At 40.8% G+C, this 17,025-nt stretch overlaps 1 protein-coding gene across 1 annotated transcript; it reads right to left on the reverse strand.

Moving 5' to 3' along the window:
• Positions 1–12,938: 12,938 nt before the first annotated feature.
• Positions 12,939–16,980, reverse strand: LOC117594539 (butyrophilin subfamily 2 member A1-like). Its single transcript, XM_034292518.1, has 5 exons — positions 16,555–16,980; positions 15,748–15,776; positions 15,560–15,652; positions 13,362–13,712; positions 12,939–13,231 (listed from the first exon to the last, which is right to left on the reverse strand). Exons 3-5 carry the CDS (start codon positions 15,627–15,629, stop codon positions 12,942–12,944), a joined length of 711 nt encoding a protein of 236 aa, XP_034148409.1. The 5' UTR covers positions 15,630–15,652; positions 15,748–15,776; positions 16,555–16,980; the 3' UTR covers positions 12,939–12,941.
• Between the last annotated feature and the right edge of the window lie 45 nt (positions 16,981–17,025).

A 17,025-nucleotide genomic window follows, 5' to 3' on the forward strand; every position in this document is an offset into this window, starting at 1 on the left:
TAGGACTTTTCCTGAGTATCGACATACTTGGGAGTTTCGTAGCCACTGTGCAACTCAGTTGTTGCTTGCTCTTTGAGGTTTCACGCTGGATATACACCGATCAGCCATAACATTATGACCACTGACAGGTGAAGTGAATAACACTGATAATTTCGTTATCATGGCACCTGTCAGAGGGTGGGATGTAGTAGGCAGCAAGTGAACATTTTGTCCATAAAATTGATGTGTTAGAAGAAGGAAAAATTAGCAAGCGTAGGGATCTTTAGCGACTTTCACAAGGGCCAAATTGTGATGGCTAGACGACTGGGTCAGAGCATCTCCAAAACTGCAGCTCTTGTGGGATGTTCCCGGTCTTCAGTGGTCAGGAACTATCAAAAGTGGTCCAAGGAAGGAAAATGCTGGTTCTAATAGAAAGGTGTCAGAACACACAGTGTATCGCAGATTGTTGCAGCTGACAAATGGCTCACCGCTAGTAACGTAACTGATTTTAACTCTCTCCATTGTTGTTTACCTAAACAAACAGAAAGTGTCTTCACTGTCAAAAGCGTCTGTATTGGCAGATAAGTTTGTGTTGACGCACAAGCGTATTCTCGGCTCGTACAGAGAGTATGGCTGCGGAGCTGGCAACTCCTAGCCCTAGTCAACCAACAGTACATCAAGCTCACCCGAAAGACGTACGTCACAGTTTTTATTACCATAAGCCAGGACACATGGTTAATGATTGCTTCCTGCTAAAACGCAAACAAGAAACACCTCTGAACGCCAAACCACCAACGTGTGTTGGGCTAATTTGTATGGTTGTTAGGTCAGAAACAAAGGAGGTGCCTCATAGTAAATGTGGTCTGAATGTCCTAGTCCCAGATCGCAGTTATGAACCGTTCATTTCTGAGGGGTTTGTTTCTCTATCAGGTAACAATGCATCTCAGCGTCCGGTTAGAATCCTTAGAGATATTGGTGCTGCCCGGTCGTTCATCCTATCTGATGTGTGGCCCTTCTCTGACAATACATACAGTGGATATGGCGTGTTAGTCCAGGGAATTGAAATGGGAATCATCCCAGTGCCATTGCACTTTGTGAATGTACATTCTGAGCTAATCAGTGGATTGTTCAGAGTTGTAGTATGTCCTATGTTGCCAGTGACAGGTATGTCATTTATAATGGGAAACAATTTTGCTGGAGGAAAGATGATACCATACTGGAGTTCTTGGACAAAAAGAGCCAGTCTCTTTCAGAGGCACTGGCACAGAGTGCTGTCACACTTGCTCAGGCATGACAAATGGGTGACGTGATAGATTTGTCGACCACTATTCTGTCCAGAGATTTTGACCAAGAGGATAGCTTGTGTGCTACCTCTGGTAAGCTGGTTATTCCTCCTGCTCCTCTTTGTCCCATACCGGTCATAGGTGAACCATTTGAACATTGTGTTGGACCATTACCGCAAACAAAATCTGGTATTCAGTTTCTGTTGATGGTGTGTGTGGCCACAAGATATCTGGAGGCCATTCCTCTGCGTAGCATTACTCCTCCTGTTGTGGGTGAAGCCTTGATTTAATTATTTTCAACATTTGGGTTACCTATGGTGGTTCCTCTAATTTTGTTTGCTGTCCGTGAGACTGTACAGGAATCCCCAAGGTTCAGCCCGGCTGAACAGGTGTTCGGACACAGCCAGAGGATCTATGAAAACCTTAAGGATCAGTTTTTAATCACACGAATTGTGTGCAAAAGATAGTGTTAGACTATGTTAGTTGCTTTTGTGAGCGCCTACATGGTGCCTGTGCTCTAGCAAAGGCACCGCTGTCTTCCTCACAGAGACATATAAAACAGCATTATGATAAACAGCCTGTTTCTCGTTCTCTGCAGCCAGGTGACCCAGTTATGTTGTTGCCTGTACCAGGAGCGTTTCTCTGGTCTTGATGCAATTAAAAGAAACTATGAAAAACTGATTATGTGATACAAACCCCTGATAGAAAATGCCAATCCTTTGTTAAAGACATACCAGACTCATCATCGAGATAGACAGTCAAGAGAAGCCAGCAGACGGCTGGCAGTGGGCTGGCATGTTAATGATGCTGGCGAAGATTATTTGGAGTTGCGCAATACTCTGCAGCAGTGCGCTAGATTGCCCAATTCAGAAATGCTGCTGTCTCTTCCGTCTCATTAGGGTAATTTAACATACGGACAGGCAGATGACATTGTGAGGCTATTACTCAGCTTTCATTGTCTTTTTAGTGATGTTCATACACGCACAAATGTGTTAGATCATGACATTCATGTTGGAAACGCTGCCTCTATCAAGCAACACGCATATTGTCTCTACCCTTCCAAATGGAAGATAATGAATGACGAGTTAAATTAGCTGGCTATGCAAATTTCAAGTCCTTGGAGTCCTTCGTGCATCCTGGTTCCTAAACCTGATGGCACGTCCAGATTATGTACGAACTATGGAAAGGTCAATGCTGTCACAGTGCCTGACTCGTTCCCGTTACCTAGACTAGACGACTGTATTGACACTATTGGTGCAAGCTAGATCTACTAAAAGGTTACTGGCTGGTGCCTCCGACACCCCAGACCACTTCCTACAATATTCTTTCATGGCTTTTTGGATGCGAAACGCACCAGCCACCTTCCAACGGCTAGTTAACAGTGTTAACAGTGTTAGTTCCTAATTGTAGTGCCTACATTGATGATCTTGTGATTTAACTGAGTGGACAGATCATTTTCATATGCTAAGGAGAGTGTGTGAACGTCTAGCAGCTGCTTCTCTTACCCTGAACTTGGCAAAGTGTGAGTTTGGGAAAGCCACTGTTACTTATCTTGGCAAACAGGTTGGCCAGGGTCAGGTGCGCCCTGTTGATGCCAAGGTCTCAGCTATAACTACCTTCACCGTGCCTACCACCAGACGAGAGCTACGCCGTTTTTTAGGTATGGTTGGCTACTACCATCTGAAAGAACTTCTCTGTGGTAGTCATTCCGATAACGAATTTGCTCAGTCCTGCAAGAACATTTGTATTGTCTACAGATTGTCAAGCTGCTTTCAACACAGCCAAAGCACTCCTATGTAGTACACCTGTTCTTGCTGCTCTGAACATTGAGCAACCTTTTAAACTAGAGGTAGATGCTAGTGCCAGACGTGCTGGTGCTGTTCTGCTGCAGGCGAATCAAAGTGAAGTGGATCATCCTGTCTGTTATTTTTCTCTGAAATGTAACAAGTGCCAGACTAACTATTCAACTATCGTAACAGTAGGACAATACTCACCGTTCTCCTTCCTGAGGTCATCTGTAATGTAGAGTAGATAGAAGACAGTGAGAACATCATGAACATGTCAACCAGGAGATGTAGTCTGTTTAGTAAATTATTACATTCATTAGTGTGTAATCTGGGTTAGAGACATTAAAACACTACTTACCCAGCTGTTGGTTGAGTTGACTTATTATCACATCTGAACAAGTGTGTAGAGTAAATGGAAAACAGTGAGAACATCATAAACATGTCAACCAGTAGATGCAGTCTGTTTAGTAAATCATTACAGTCATCATTACAGTCATCATTTAGTAAATCATTACATTAGTGTGTAATCTGGGTTAGAGACATGTATGTACAGTGCGGGAAGAAATTATTTGATCCCCTGCTGATTTTGTACGCTTACACATTGACAAAGAAATTATCAGTTTATCGTTTTAATTGTAGGTTTATTTGAACAGTGAGACACAAGAATACCCCCCAAAAAAATCCAGAAAGATGTGTCGGGAAATGTTATGAATTGATTTGCATTTTGATGAGTAAAATAAGTATTTGAAGCCTCTACAAAACATGATTTAGTACTTGGTGGCAAAACCCTTGTTTGCCCACATCTCAGGAAGGATTTTGGCCCACTCCGCTTTGCAGATCTTCTCCAAGTCATTAAGGTTTCAAGGCTGACATTTGGCAACTCAAACCTTCAACTCCATTCACAGATTTTCTTTGGGATTAAGGTCTGGAGACTGGCTAGGCCACTCCAGGACCTTAATGTGCTTTCTACTTGAGCCACATTGTTGCCTTGGCCGTGTGTTTTGGGTCATTGTCATGCTGGAATACCCATCCACGACCCATTTTCAATGCCTAGCCTGAGGAGGTTCTCACCCAGGATTTGACGGTACATGGCCCCCATCCATTGTCCCTTTGATGTGGTGAAGTTGTCCTGTCCCCTTAGCAGAAAAACACCCCCAAAGCATAATGTTTCCACCTCCATATTTTACGATGGGTATGGTGTTCTTGGGGTCATAGGCAGCATTCCTCTTGCTCCAAATACGGCGAGTTGAGTTGATGCCAAAGAGCTTGAGTTTGGTCTCATCTGACCACAACACTTTTACCCAGTTCTCCTCTGAATCATTCAGATGTTCATTGGCAAACTTCAGCTGGTGTTGCAAGATTTCAGTCCTTCACGGCGCAGTGTGTTACCAATTGTTTTCTTGGTGACTATGGTCCCAGCTGCCTTGAGATCATTGACAAGATCCTCCCATGTAGTTCTTGGCTGATTCCTCACCATTCTCATGATCATTGCAACTCCATGAGGTGAGATCTTGCAAGGAGACCCAGACCGAGGGAGATTGACAGCTCTTTTGTGTTTTCTCCATTTGTGAATAATCGCACCAAATGTTGTCACCTTCTCACAAAGCTGCTTGGCAATGGTCTTGTAGCCCATTCCAGCCTTGTGTAGGTCTACAATCTTGTACCTGACATCCTTGGACAGCTCTTTGGTCTGGGCCACGTTGGAGAGTTTGGAATCTGATTGATTAATTGCTTCTGTGGACAGGTGTCTTTTATACAGGTAACAAACTGAGATTAGGAGCACTCCCTTTAAGAGTGTGCTCCTAATCTCAGCTCGTTACCTCAAAAGACACCTGGGAGACAGAAATCTTTCAGATTGAGAGGGGATCAAATACTTATTTCACTCATTAAAATGCAAATACATTGTAAAAATATTTGACATGTTTTTCTGGATTTATTTGTCGTTATTCTGTCTCTTACTGTTCAAATAAACCTACCATTAACATTATAGACTGATAATTGCTTTGTCAGTGGGCAAACGTATTAAACCAACTGGGGATAAAATATTTTTTTCCCTCACTGTCTGTCTGTGTGTACATAATAGGAAACGACTAACCCTTCTCTTTCCGGAGGTCACCTGTAATGTACAGAGCAGATGGAAGACAATGAGAACATCATAAACATGTCAACCAGTAAATCCTCACAGTCATGTGTGTAATCTGGATAAAGGACACAAAAACACTGCATTGGTGCTTGGGTGATCTACTTAACTCAGAAGTCAAGTGGGGTTATTACAGTAATGTAAGACCATAAGATACAACAGTCGAAAATATTGGGGGTCTATCCGTTTTCTCATGTATAAAATAAAATGCTGTTTGTATTGTGCTATGTGTCTCTTTTCCATCCCTCTCATCTTGTCTCCTGAATATTTCTACAGTCCCACCCAATCCCATGGGTGCAACCTTTCTAAATGTGTGTTCCCAGTTCAGACAACCAAAGTGGATTACCTGCTATCTGACTGTTTGGAACTGTCTGCTGGTAAAAAGGCTGAATTCATCTCTGCCTGTGCTGCCCTGCAGAGTCATGACCTTCTGGCCCTGACAGAGACATGGATTTACCAAGAAGACTGCTTTCCTCTTCATCTGACTATGTTCTCCCATATTACAGGGGAAGGTTGACAATATCCGTAACATATTTACTCAGCCTTGCATTCCCACTGGTTACTCACACACCAAACTTGACTAAGCATTACAACCACCTTTTTACCTGCTCTAAGCAGACGATATCTGGCAGCTAGTGATGGCTGTCCACCCAACATCATGCCCTCTCAACCCCATCCCCTCTTCCCTTCTCCAGACCATCTCAGGAGAATTTCACCTATTCCCTATCTTCCTCATCAACCCTTTACTGAGCACTGGCTTTGTCCCAGCGAACCAGGGAAGCTTCTCTCTTAAAAAAATAACACTTGAACCGTCTGACATAAAAACCAACAGGACGATCAATCTCCTCTCCCAACCAGTCAGGATTTAATGTAATGTTTCCACATACAAGTCGGAGCCAAACAAACAACTGCGTATAACTGCTTTGAAAAACAACTATTCTCATCAAAGCTCAAGAAAGTGGAAAAACAAACAGGATAGTGAAAACAGTAACAAACAGGGCCAGCTTCCCTGCTCCACCAACCACAAACACGCACGATAACCAACATGTGCATAAGCACATACATGTGCACATGCATGAAGATGTGGTACACTTAAGGGCCCCGTTTTAGGGGTTTGAAAATGGGGTCACCCTACTCTACCCACATAACAATAGAAATATTTTCACAAGTAGGTGATCGTTTTCCACAACTGTGACAGTTTTTCTTAATCGCTTTGGCTCAATTCTCAACTGAGAATAAAAAAATTAAAAAACAATACGATAAAATCTCTAAACAATTAGTTCAGATTAGAATTTCTTAATCGTTTATGCAAATTGCATGTGTTTTGGCAGGTGTGCTAAAGAGTAAGTACAATTTTCTACAATAGGCACAATACCTACATATATATGTCTTGCTGATTTAAACTGATGAGTTGATTCTCAGTGAAATTGTCATACCCTTCACAACTTCTAAAAATGTTTTCATCATGTGAGCCACATGTAAAATTATCCATTCAATAATCAAAATCTGTCAGATATACATGTATAGTCCATAAATATCTACGACATGGAATGTCTGTGATGTCTGCTAAACTGCTAAATTAGCTGCCAGGTGACACAGTAATGAAATAGGAATTGCACGATTTTTCCCCTGGTGCATCACAAGGGAAAACATCAGATGTGATGTTGATGAAAATCTATAGCTAGACCAACAAGAGCAACAGGATGTCTCCAAGAAAATGGGAAATTGTAGTGTTACATATCCTGACGAGGTAAAATGCATTGTTCATTAGAAAACTACTGCAGATATTTTCATTTTTGTGGCAGTTTCTATTTCATGGATGTCATTTCATGGCCAATTTTTAGCTCGCTATCTATGACTTATGACATATGTAAGAAATATGTAAAAATGTACATGCAAATGTGAATTTTCTGTTTACATGTAACACATTTCTAAATGTACTGTATACAAACAAATGTGCATATCCTGTTTCTGTGTGCTACACTGTTGTACTGAATTGACTTTTCCCAGTATACTGTATTGTACGTTTACCTACTGTTGAAACTGGTATCTAAAAAGCGTTGTGTGATACACATAGCATTCAGCTATACAAAACTGACATTCTTATATAGTAAAGTATGGAATCAGTGTCAACAAAAAAGTAAAACAAAATGGTGAAATTCTTATGTAACAAACATTTCCAGGGTTGGCTGCCATGACGAAAAAAACATCTAAACATTTTGACCAGTACAGCTCACAAGATTTTGGTGGCACTGGCCAATTTACTGACACAAAACCTAGGTTTTGAAGCATGTTTTGGGTGAGTTATTACATTTTATAGACAAGGCACAGATTTGTGATGTCCCATGAAACAGTTGTGATGATTGTACTTACAGTTTAGAGAATATTAAGAATTTTATTTTAAAAAGGAGCCAAAGCAATTGAGAAACACTGCAATACATTACATACGCTAGGCGTCTGTTTGGGTCCAACAATGCTGTCCATGTTATATATTTCCATAAAATTGAACCAGTCTCTCAAGGTAAAGCCAGTGTTAGGATCCACTATGCCAAGATGATTCAGGAATGGTTTCTTACTGATCCCTGATTCCTGACCCTTCGCCCCATACACTCCTTTAATTAACCCTATTGAGATATTCAGCATGGAGCTGGAAGGTAAAAGACCCCATTTCTTTAACTGCTCTAATAGCATTAGCTATATTTGATTCGAAATAAACATACAGAAAACATGTTGCAAAACATCAATGATGCAAGACTATAGATTTTCAGTACATTTTGATATGTGGTGTTGTAACAACTGCGCCCTCTGCTGCTTCACCTCCCCCTGCAGCGGACGGGCTCCGGCGTTCGACGTCACCGGCCTTCTGACACCATCGCCCATCTCATCATGCTTGTCACCTGTGTCCTGTTTAGCGCACCTGTTCCTCATCCTCATCATTTCCCCCCAGTATATATGTTCCCTCTGCTCCCCCTGTCTTTGTGTGTTATTGTCTGTGTGAAATAAGAGCAGTGTACGCTTCGGTTCGAATGCATTTTTGAGTTCTCGTTATAACATTAAAAAACTAATCTATCACGCCATTCTCCTGCTCCTCCTTTATCCGCCCCCCGAAGACGTGACAGGTGTACAGTAACAGTTATGACTAATATGGAAATAATGTAAACACTGTTTTTTTATTCTAAATTGGAAGTATTGCATACTGTTGTGTTAAACTTTGGATCAATAATTGCCTGTTAAAAGATCAGTAGTTTTGAATGTAAGATTAGCTGTGTAACAAATGTGACCATTATTAAGTTATTAAATACTTTTTAAAATAGTACCAGTGGTAATTAAAAGTTGTCATCACTTGCAGGTGTAGTGTACTAACCACTATGAAGTGCGACTGTGTCCTGCTTTGCAAAGCAAATCAAAGGTTTACTTAAAATGATTAACAATTAAAAATTAATCTTGTCTCCATTACCTTTCTTTTTATGTGTGCAGTAGAACGCCAGAGCTGAACCAATCACAGTGAAGACTCCCAAGAAACATAACACAATGAAGGACCGCCTCCATGGAGTTGTATAATCAAACAACTCACCTAAACACACAAATCATTAGACATCAAACAACTCACCGTAACACACTAATACACACTAAAACATTAAAATACTAAAACATTAAAATATCAACTGTCTCCACCTCCTCATTGATTATATTGTATTACTCAATCGTAAATTGAGCTGACTGTGGAGAGAATACCTCTTCTTGTAACAGGCTCTTTACAACCCCTTTAAAGGCATAAGTATCACAGTCAGTGATCCATTGGATTCCAAGAGCCCTTTCAATTGGGGTTTCTTCCTTCATCCTTTCTTTATCCAAATCCAGTTCCTTTACTTATTTGGCTTTGTGATGCTCAGGAATAGTTGCCATGACTTCACAATTGTTACTGATCCACTTGGTCAATGTGAAACCTTCCTGGTTGCAGGTATCTCCAAGCTCTTTTGAGAGCTTATTGGCCTGGTCCACTGTTGCCACAGACTTGAGGCAATCATCAACATAAAAGTTAGATTTAATTGTGTTAATGACCTACTTGTCATATTTATCATGGTTGTCTTCAGCAGTTTGGCGCAGGGCAGTTAGCGATGCTCTGAGATGACACGGCACCAAAAAGGTGGACTTTCATTCTGTAGACCTCAAAAGGTTGGCTGATATCACCATTAGGCCACCACAAAAATTTTAAGAAGTCCCTGCGATTTTCATCCACCTGCACTTGGTAAAACATTGCCTTGACGTCCGCCATGACAGCGATTTGTTCCTGGCGAAAACCTTAGTAAAACTCGAATGAGGGGGTTCGTTAAGATAGGACCTTGGAGGAGCTCTTTGTTAAAGGATGTACCTCGGTAAAAGGAGGTACAGTCAAACACCACTCTAAGCTTGAGCTTTTTGGTATATACACACCATGATGTGGTATATACCAAACATGTCCATCTACTCGGTTAAGCTGCTCCCGTGGTACCTTCTCTGAATAACCTTTATTCAGTACATCCTCCATGAAGTCTTTATATTCTGCACCAAAGGCAGAATCATTCTTGAATTTCTTCATCAGGTTAAAAGTGTACGTTGTGCAGCCATTTTATAGTTGTCAGACATAACTATTTCTTTGTCCCGAAAAGGTAAGGGTAAGTTATAGGGACCATCTTTCAGGGTTATTGAACTTGACACAATATCCATTAACCTTTTGTCCTCAATTGACATCTCTTTTCTTTCATCATATTTGTTTTCAGAGAAATCCTGGTTATATAGTTTGATGAGAAGATCGTTCAGCTCAACAACAGAGATCAAGTTGGCTGACACTGCAATGGGTCCAGAATGTTGGGTGCAAGTCTTAAGTGGTCCGTTTACCACCCATCCTAACAAGGTTTTGACTGCATATGGTCCATTGTTTTGGCTGTTGATAACACGCCAAGGTTCCATTGCTCTCTGGACATCGGTTCCAATAAGAAGTTCCATATTAGCATCAATTTCTTTTAGATGGATCTCACTGAGATGAGGACATTCTTTCAGATCAGCAGTGGTTACGATATTCTCTTTTGATACAGGTATCTGGTTCTGGGTGTAAACCTTTGGCAGGTCCAAATAGGTGCCACCCTCCAAATGTCCAACTTCCAACCCTGTGACATCATGTGTTTTTGTGGGGTTTTCTTGTCCCATTGTTCGCAAAATAATCTCTGTTTTGTGTCCCTTAGCATTCAGTTGGTTCATAAGGTTCTCTGTACAGAAGGTTGCTGTGCTGCCTGGAACTATAGAAAGTGCACAGTCCCTCCCAGCCCCAGTTGCATCACAAGCTGAAACAAGAGCGCTACTTATTGACATTTCACCTGTCTCATTTAGTAGATTTTATTGATTTGGGGTGTTCATAGTTTGAATGTGGAGCACAGTTAAAGGTCTCTTTTGACAAACCTGACACGTTACTCTTCTTTTGCAATTTTTACTTAAATGTCCTTTCAGTAGGCAACCAAAGCAGTAACTGTTACTTCTCAAGAAATCAACCTTTTTTTTCATGTAGCTGGGTTTTGAATTGTGAGCAGTCAGTCATGGCATGTTTCCCTTGGCAGATTCCACATAAGACAGTAAGACTGGGCAAAGCGTGACGCTGTTGTTGCATTGAAGGTCGTTTAACAGTGCAGTCTGTACTGTCAGTATTCACTGCCACTGAAGTCGCAAAGCTGCTATTTCTGACCCTTTTGACTCCTTTAGTTCAGTAGTTCTGCTCTTAGGGAAAACTTTTTTAGCAGATATTTGGTCTTGAATGTCTCCAAACAATGGGTCCAAAAGCATTTTAGCTTGTTTTTCAATGAATTCCACTAGGCGTTGGAATTTGGCTCTTCTTCCAGTTTTCTGTTGTGTATCATAAGCTATTGTTTGCCATTTTCCCGGAGTTTGTACAGCAGTTGAGATGCAATCCGCCTCAAGTTTGATGGTATATCAAGTTCATCCATGTACTGTAAATCCTGCATCACATTACAGCATCCTCTTAAATACATTGCATAAGTGTACAATGCTTTTCCATCCAGCCTTAATTGCTGTCCAGTTCAAGGCCTTTTCCAAGTAAGCTCCAGAGATTTTCATTTTATTCCTAAAATGTTCCTGTAAGAGCCTTTTAGCTTCAACATAGCCTCTATTTGCTTCCATATGTAAACAGCTGCAAACCAGATCTCTTGGCAGACCAGCGGTAAATTGTTCAATGTAAGAGTCTGTCTTGATTGTTTTTAGTTTTTTCTTCAATCAAGTGTTCAAATGCATGGATGAAAGACTGATATGTCAGTGGGTTTCCATCAAACACTGCAATCTCCCTCGCAGGTTGTAGAGCCAGTTTCTGTTGTGAAATAATAAGCTCAGCAATGTCACTTTGCCTTTGAATAACCATACTCATGTCTTCATGAGCACTGTGATCCGTTGCTTGATTGATCAGATCACTGTGGTTGTGCACTCTGAGCTCTGCATGCCTGTCAGAGCTTCCTGTGGGCTGAAAGTTGCTGAAAACTGCTCTCTGAAGTGGGGTCTTTGGTTTAACACCCAGTTGCATAAATTCCTCTTCGAGTAGCCGTAGCTTCCATGCTTTGTTTATGATCATCATAATATTCATTTATAGCATCTCCTTGAGATCTGCCATCCAAATCCTCTTCTTCGTTTTGAAGGACATTTATTTTGGCGGTTGATGCTGCTATGTCCCCTTCCAGCTCCATTTGCTCTAGTTTAGTTCTCAGCCTTACTTCTTCCAGTTGTAGTGCTTGTTTCAGCATCTTTCAGTGCAGCAGCGCAAGCCAGCAGAGCCGCCTTTTCCGCCTTGGCTTTCTTAAACTCTGAGGAGACTGAGGAAGAGGCAGAGGCTCTTGACTTCCTTGATTTGTGTGACACATTTTAAAATATTGTCCAGTGGTCCAACATTTAATTGTGCAATGTGTTCTCTTTTCCATGTCTCAACCTCTTTCATGAAATAATTCAGGTTAGTCATTCTGGGTACATACCAGTCAGTGTGATCTGTTTCATCACCGATCTTGATTATTCTCCGGTATCCTTCAACCGTCATTTAATACTGTGTTCATCATTTATTTGCAGTTCACATCTCATCCAGCATGTCAATCCAACACACTCAAAGCGCAGCAGCGCTTTCATTCATTTATTCATATTCGATCAGCTGATTTTACTCACGGCCCTCCGGCTGTTTTCTCCATAGATGTATCATTGGCAGGATTCACAGAGGTTATCCTTTTCTTCTTAGTCCAACATTTTAAGTCCAACATTTTAATTTAACAATTTAGAAATGAAATAGACAAATAATACAAATAATCTTGTTTGTTTTTACAATTAAATGAATGAACACCAATATACTTATTATTGCTCCAACAGGATGTGAACCTCTGTCTCCACCTCCTCATTGATTATATTATGTTACTCACTAGGGATGTGAACCTCTGTCTCCACCTCCTCATTGATTATATTGTATTACTCACTAGGGATGTGAACCTCTGTCTCCATCATTTCATTGATTATATTGTGTTACTCACTAGGGATGTGAACCTCTGTCTCCACCTCCTCATTGATTCTATTGTATTACTCACTAGGGATGTGAACCTCTGTCTCCACCTCCTCATTGATTATAATGTGTTACTCACTAGGGATGTGAACCTCTGTCTCCACCTCCTCATTGATTATATTGTATTACTCACTAGGGATGTGAACCTCTGTCTCCACCTCCTCATTGATTATATTGTTTTACTCACTAGGGATGTGAACCTCTGTCTCCACCTCCTCATTGATTTGTATCTGTAAGACTCTACAGGTAAAGAGGTTGGTGTCAGTCTCCTGGACAATGACATGTTGTTTGATTGTGTAGAATCCCTTTAAGTCTCTGTGTGTCTCAGGAGGTCCAGCAGAGAGACTAACTCCTTTACTGTCCAGCCACACCAGATCATGTTCAGGGTACCAGCCTTCAGATTGACACACCAAACCAATCCCTCCCTCTCTGTGTCCTTCAATTGACACCACTGGCCTGGATCCTACAGCTACAGAAAAACAGACAGACTGGATGTTAACAGATGACAACAGTCACATACTGTATACAGTAATACAAAAGACTAGAGCATGTCATTGACATTTTGTTAGATTATTACTTTTACAAAACATTTTTCTCACCTTTAACAAGAACTTGAACACTAACATCATCATACCAGTTGTTTGACTTAATAAAGCATTTGTAACGTCCCTCATCATTCCCTTGTACCCTGGTCAGTTTTAAAGATGTGTTTCCCCTCCACAGTTCCTCTATAAACAGTGATGTTCTTCCTCTGTAGGAGTGAATCTGATCCTCTTGTATGATTCTTCCATTTTGGTAACGATAGACATGTTCGTCCATGAAGTCCAGGTTCAGCCAGTCCACAGTCATGTCCTCAACACTGATGTTGGGTTTGAGGTAACAGGGCAGAATGATGTCATCACCAGCCACAGCAACAATGGGCTCAGTTGGACCAAGAACTTCAAACTTCACTAAAGAGGAAATAAAAAAAAGGAAAATATGTGAAAGTACATAAACCACCACAAAATATCAAATATAACTTTGTTGTAATACTGTATCTCACCACCAGACTAGAAAGACTGTGACAGTGGTGAGATACAGTAAGTATTCATTCACCACCAGAATAGAGAGACTGTGACAGTGGTGAGATACAGTAAGTAGTCATTCACCACCAGACTGGAGAGACTGAGACAGTGGTGAGATACAGTAAGTAGTCATTCACCACCAGACTAGAGAGACTGTGACAGTGGTGAGATACAGTAAGTAATCATTCACCACCAGACTAGAGAGACTGTGACAGTGGTGAGATACAGTAAGTAGTCATTCACCACCAGACTAGAGAGACTGTGACAGTGGTGAGATACAGTAAGTAGTCATTCACCACCAGACTAGAGACTGTGACAGTGGTGAGATACAGTATGTAGTCATTCACCACCAGACTAGAGACTGTGACAGTGGTGAGATACAGTAAGTAGTCATTCACCACCAGACTAGAGAGACTGTGACAGTGGGGAGATACAGTAAGTAGTCATTCACCACCAGACTAGAGAGACTGTGACAGTGTGGTTAGAATGACAAACATGCTGGTTCAATCCAAACAACCTGTTTCCTCCTAACCTGCTCCTGTCAGCCTCACCCAGAGTAGGCAGAACTCCACCATTACACACTGACAAATGAACCACCTCTGTTGTTGCTTGGTCTTTGGGGTTTCAGACTTCAGATCTGTAAAAGCACTTTGTGACAACTGCTAATTGATTGAACCACCTCTGTTTTGTCTGTCAGGAGTCAACCTACATATGGACCCAGAAACCCACTTCCTCTTCATCCATAAACCACAGATTAAAATTTCCCCCAGTAACACCAGATAACTCAGTAGTGTGGGTCTAATGAAACCTCCCCCAGTAACACCAGATGACTCAGTAGTGTGGGTCTAATGAAACCTCCCCCAGTAAAACCAGATGACTCAGTAGTGTGGGTCTAATGAAATCTCCCCCAGTAACACCAGATGACTCAGTAGTGTGGGTCTAATGAAATCTCCCCCAGTAACAACAGACAACTCAGTAGTGTGGGTCTAATGAAATCTCCCCCAGTAACACCAGATGACTCAGTAGTGTGGGTCTAATGAAATCTCCCCCAGTAACACCAGGTGACTCAGTAGTGTGGGTCTAATGAAACCTCCCCCAGTAACACCAGATGACTCTGTGGTGTCCTGTCACTCAAGCATGGAAAACATGCTCACAGATTCCGGCTCTTTAGAGTGTAATGTTCAGCAGCATACGTATGTCATTTTATATATTAACATACAGTATGTTAATTGCATGTAAATGCATTTTCCATCACTACCACACCCACAAGAACAGACATGGGCAGGTGGTTAAATGAACATGGACGTATGTTAGGAGGGGATGGAGACATGAGATATATTAGCACCTTGTCTTGGTTGGCTGGTCTGCTATGTACATAGCCAATACAGAACTGGAGAAAAATCCATACCTGGGAACCTTACCTGAATTAAATGTTCTCACACACATTTAACCAAGCTCTCTAACTGGGGACACCACCGTCGATTTGCCCTAAAAACAATCCTAAACCTACTTGTAATTCCTAACCCTAACTTTACTTCTAACACCAATTTAATCTTTTGACCTATAGTCTAAACTTTATTTGAGAAATTACCCAATTAGTAACCTTTTCTGACATAACCACAGTTTGGGGACAGTTTTATCCTTGTTGATATAGTAAAACCTGCCCCTCCCCCAACACACTCACACACACACACACACACACACAGAGAGAGAGAAGTAATGACTGTAGTTACCAGACTCAGACGTTAAACTGTGGAGGAGAATCAGCAGAGTCACATACAGACTATCTGGTCCAGTCACCATTATTCCTGAAGGAGACAGTTCACCTTACAAAGAATCAAATAATACAGATCAGAACAAACAAACACAATGTATATCTATTGATAACTGATTGTAATAGACACAATGATACATTACTTACAGCATGTCCATTAAGAAGAAAGTGTAGGACTGAAAATGAAAATAACAGATATGACCCCAACCACAAAGACATTCACAAATTATTCCTACAGAAGAGTACAGACTCACCCATAATCACTGGCTGTGAACTGGAATTCACTTGATATTTCAACATCCTGACCAAGTTATTTTATGTCATTTTATTCTTATTCAAGTGTCAACTGTATTTCCTCAGAAGCTTCATGACTTCAGAACAAGTAAAAATTAATGAAGCAAACATATTAACCAATATTCATAATATAGGCTATCAGGGATATTGAGGTAGATTGTTTTGGTGCATTTCATTATTAAGTAAATAACTTAGTGGATCATAAGTGGTTTTGTTGCACTGCATATGGTTTACCCATAAGGTTAAGTAGACATAAACAGCATGGTTTGAACAGAGGCTGTGACACTGGTGATATGTAGTAAGTAGACTCAAGTCACGTGATGGGATTTTCAGATAACACTCGACGGATATAGCAATGATATACATTTTTCATCCCTTGTTGATAGTTTCTACACCTGTCTTAGTTCAAATATTGATTAAACTTCAGTTATTGTGCTGATTTTGCTGTGCCTATCCTATCCTTAAAACTTAAGCCAAAATAGAGATATTTTTCCAAATGAAGAATGGGAATTATCCCATTTATTCACCTTTTTCTGACTTGACCACTGTTGGGGATATCTTTGACAACATTGCTAAAGTCAACCCCTCCTCCACACACACACACACACACACACACACATAGCTAATACACAGGCAAACAGAAGTAATGACTGTAGTTACCAGATTCAGAGGTTTAACGGTGTAGAAGAATCAGCAGTCACACACAAACTATTTGGTCCAAACACCATTATTCCTGAAAGAGACAGTTGTTCTAACAAAGAAACAGGCATGATGAAGATAAACAACATGTTAACCAACAGAACCGACTAACTACAACTTCCTAACAGTAATCTTTAAAAAACATCTTTGGTTTAGGCAGATTTTTCTATAACTGATACTTTTGAGTACTGCGTAAAGTAAAAAACATTTAGGCTTTTGTTTCAGAATTGTTAACAAACACACACAGATTTGTTCAGATATTCTTGCCCAGTTCACAGCGTCAGAGAAGATTTTACATTTTAGTCATTTAGCAGACATTCTTATCCAGAGAGACTTACACTTAGTGAAGAAAGGTTGATGAATGTGTGGTGAGTGAAAATGAAATGAACAAATAAGACCTCAGCCAACATGCTACATTCACAGAGTCCTAAG

Source organism: Esox lucius, chromosome 5 (genome assembly GCF_011004845.1).
Source record: "Esox lucius isolate fEsoLuc1 chromosome 5, fEsoLuc1.pri, whole genome shotgun sequence".
In the NCBI taxonomy this organism is placed as follows: domain Eukaryota; kingdom Metazoa; phylum Chordata; class Actinopteri; order Esociformes; family Esocidae; genus Esox; species Esox lucius.

Bases quoted from the DNA above. Each gene is read 5' to 3' on its own strand.
- LOC117594539 (XM_034292518.1), bottom strand. From the start codon at position 15,629: ATGGTGACTGGACCAGATAGTCTGTATGTGACTCTGCTGATTCTCCTC. The intron at 13,713-15,559 runs GTAACTACAGTC...TTTCCTCTTTAG, and splicing joins CAGTTTAACGTCTGAGTCTG to TGAAGTTTGAAGTTCTTGGT. The intron at 13,232-13,361 runs GTGAGAAAAATG...GTTTTTCTGTAG, and splicing joins TGTTCAAGTTCTTGTTAAAG to CTGTAGGATCCAGGCCAGTG.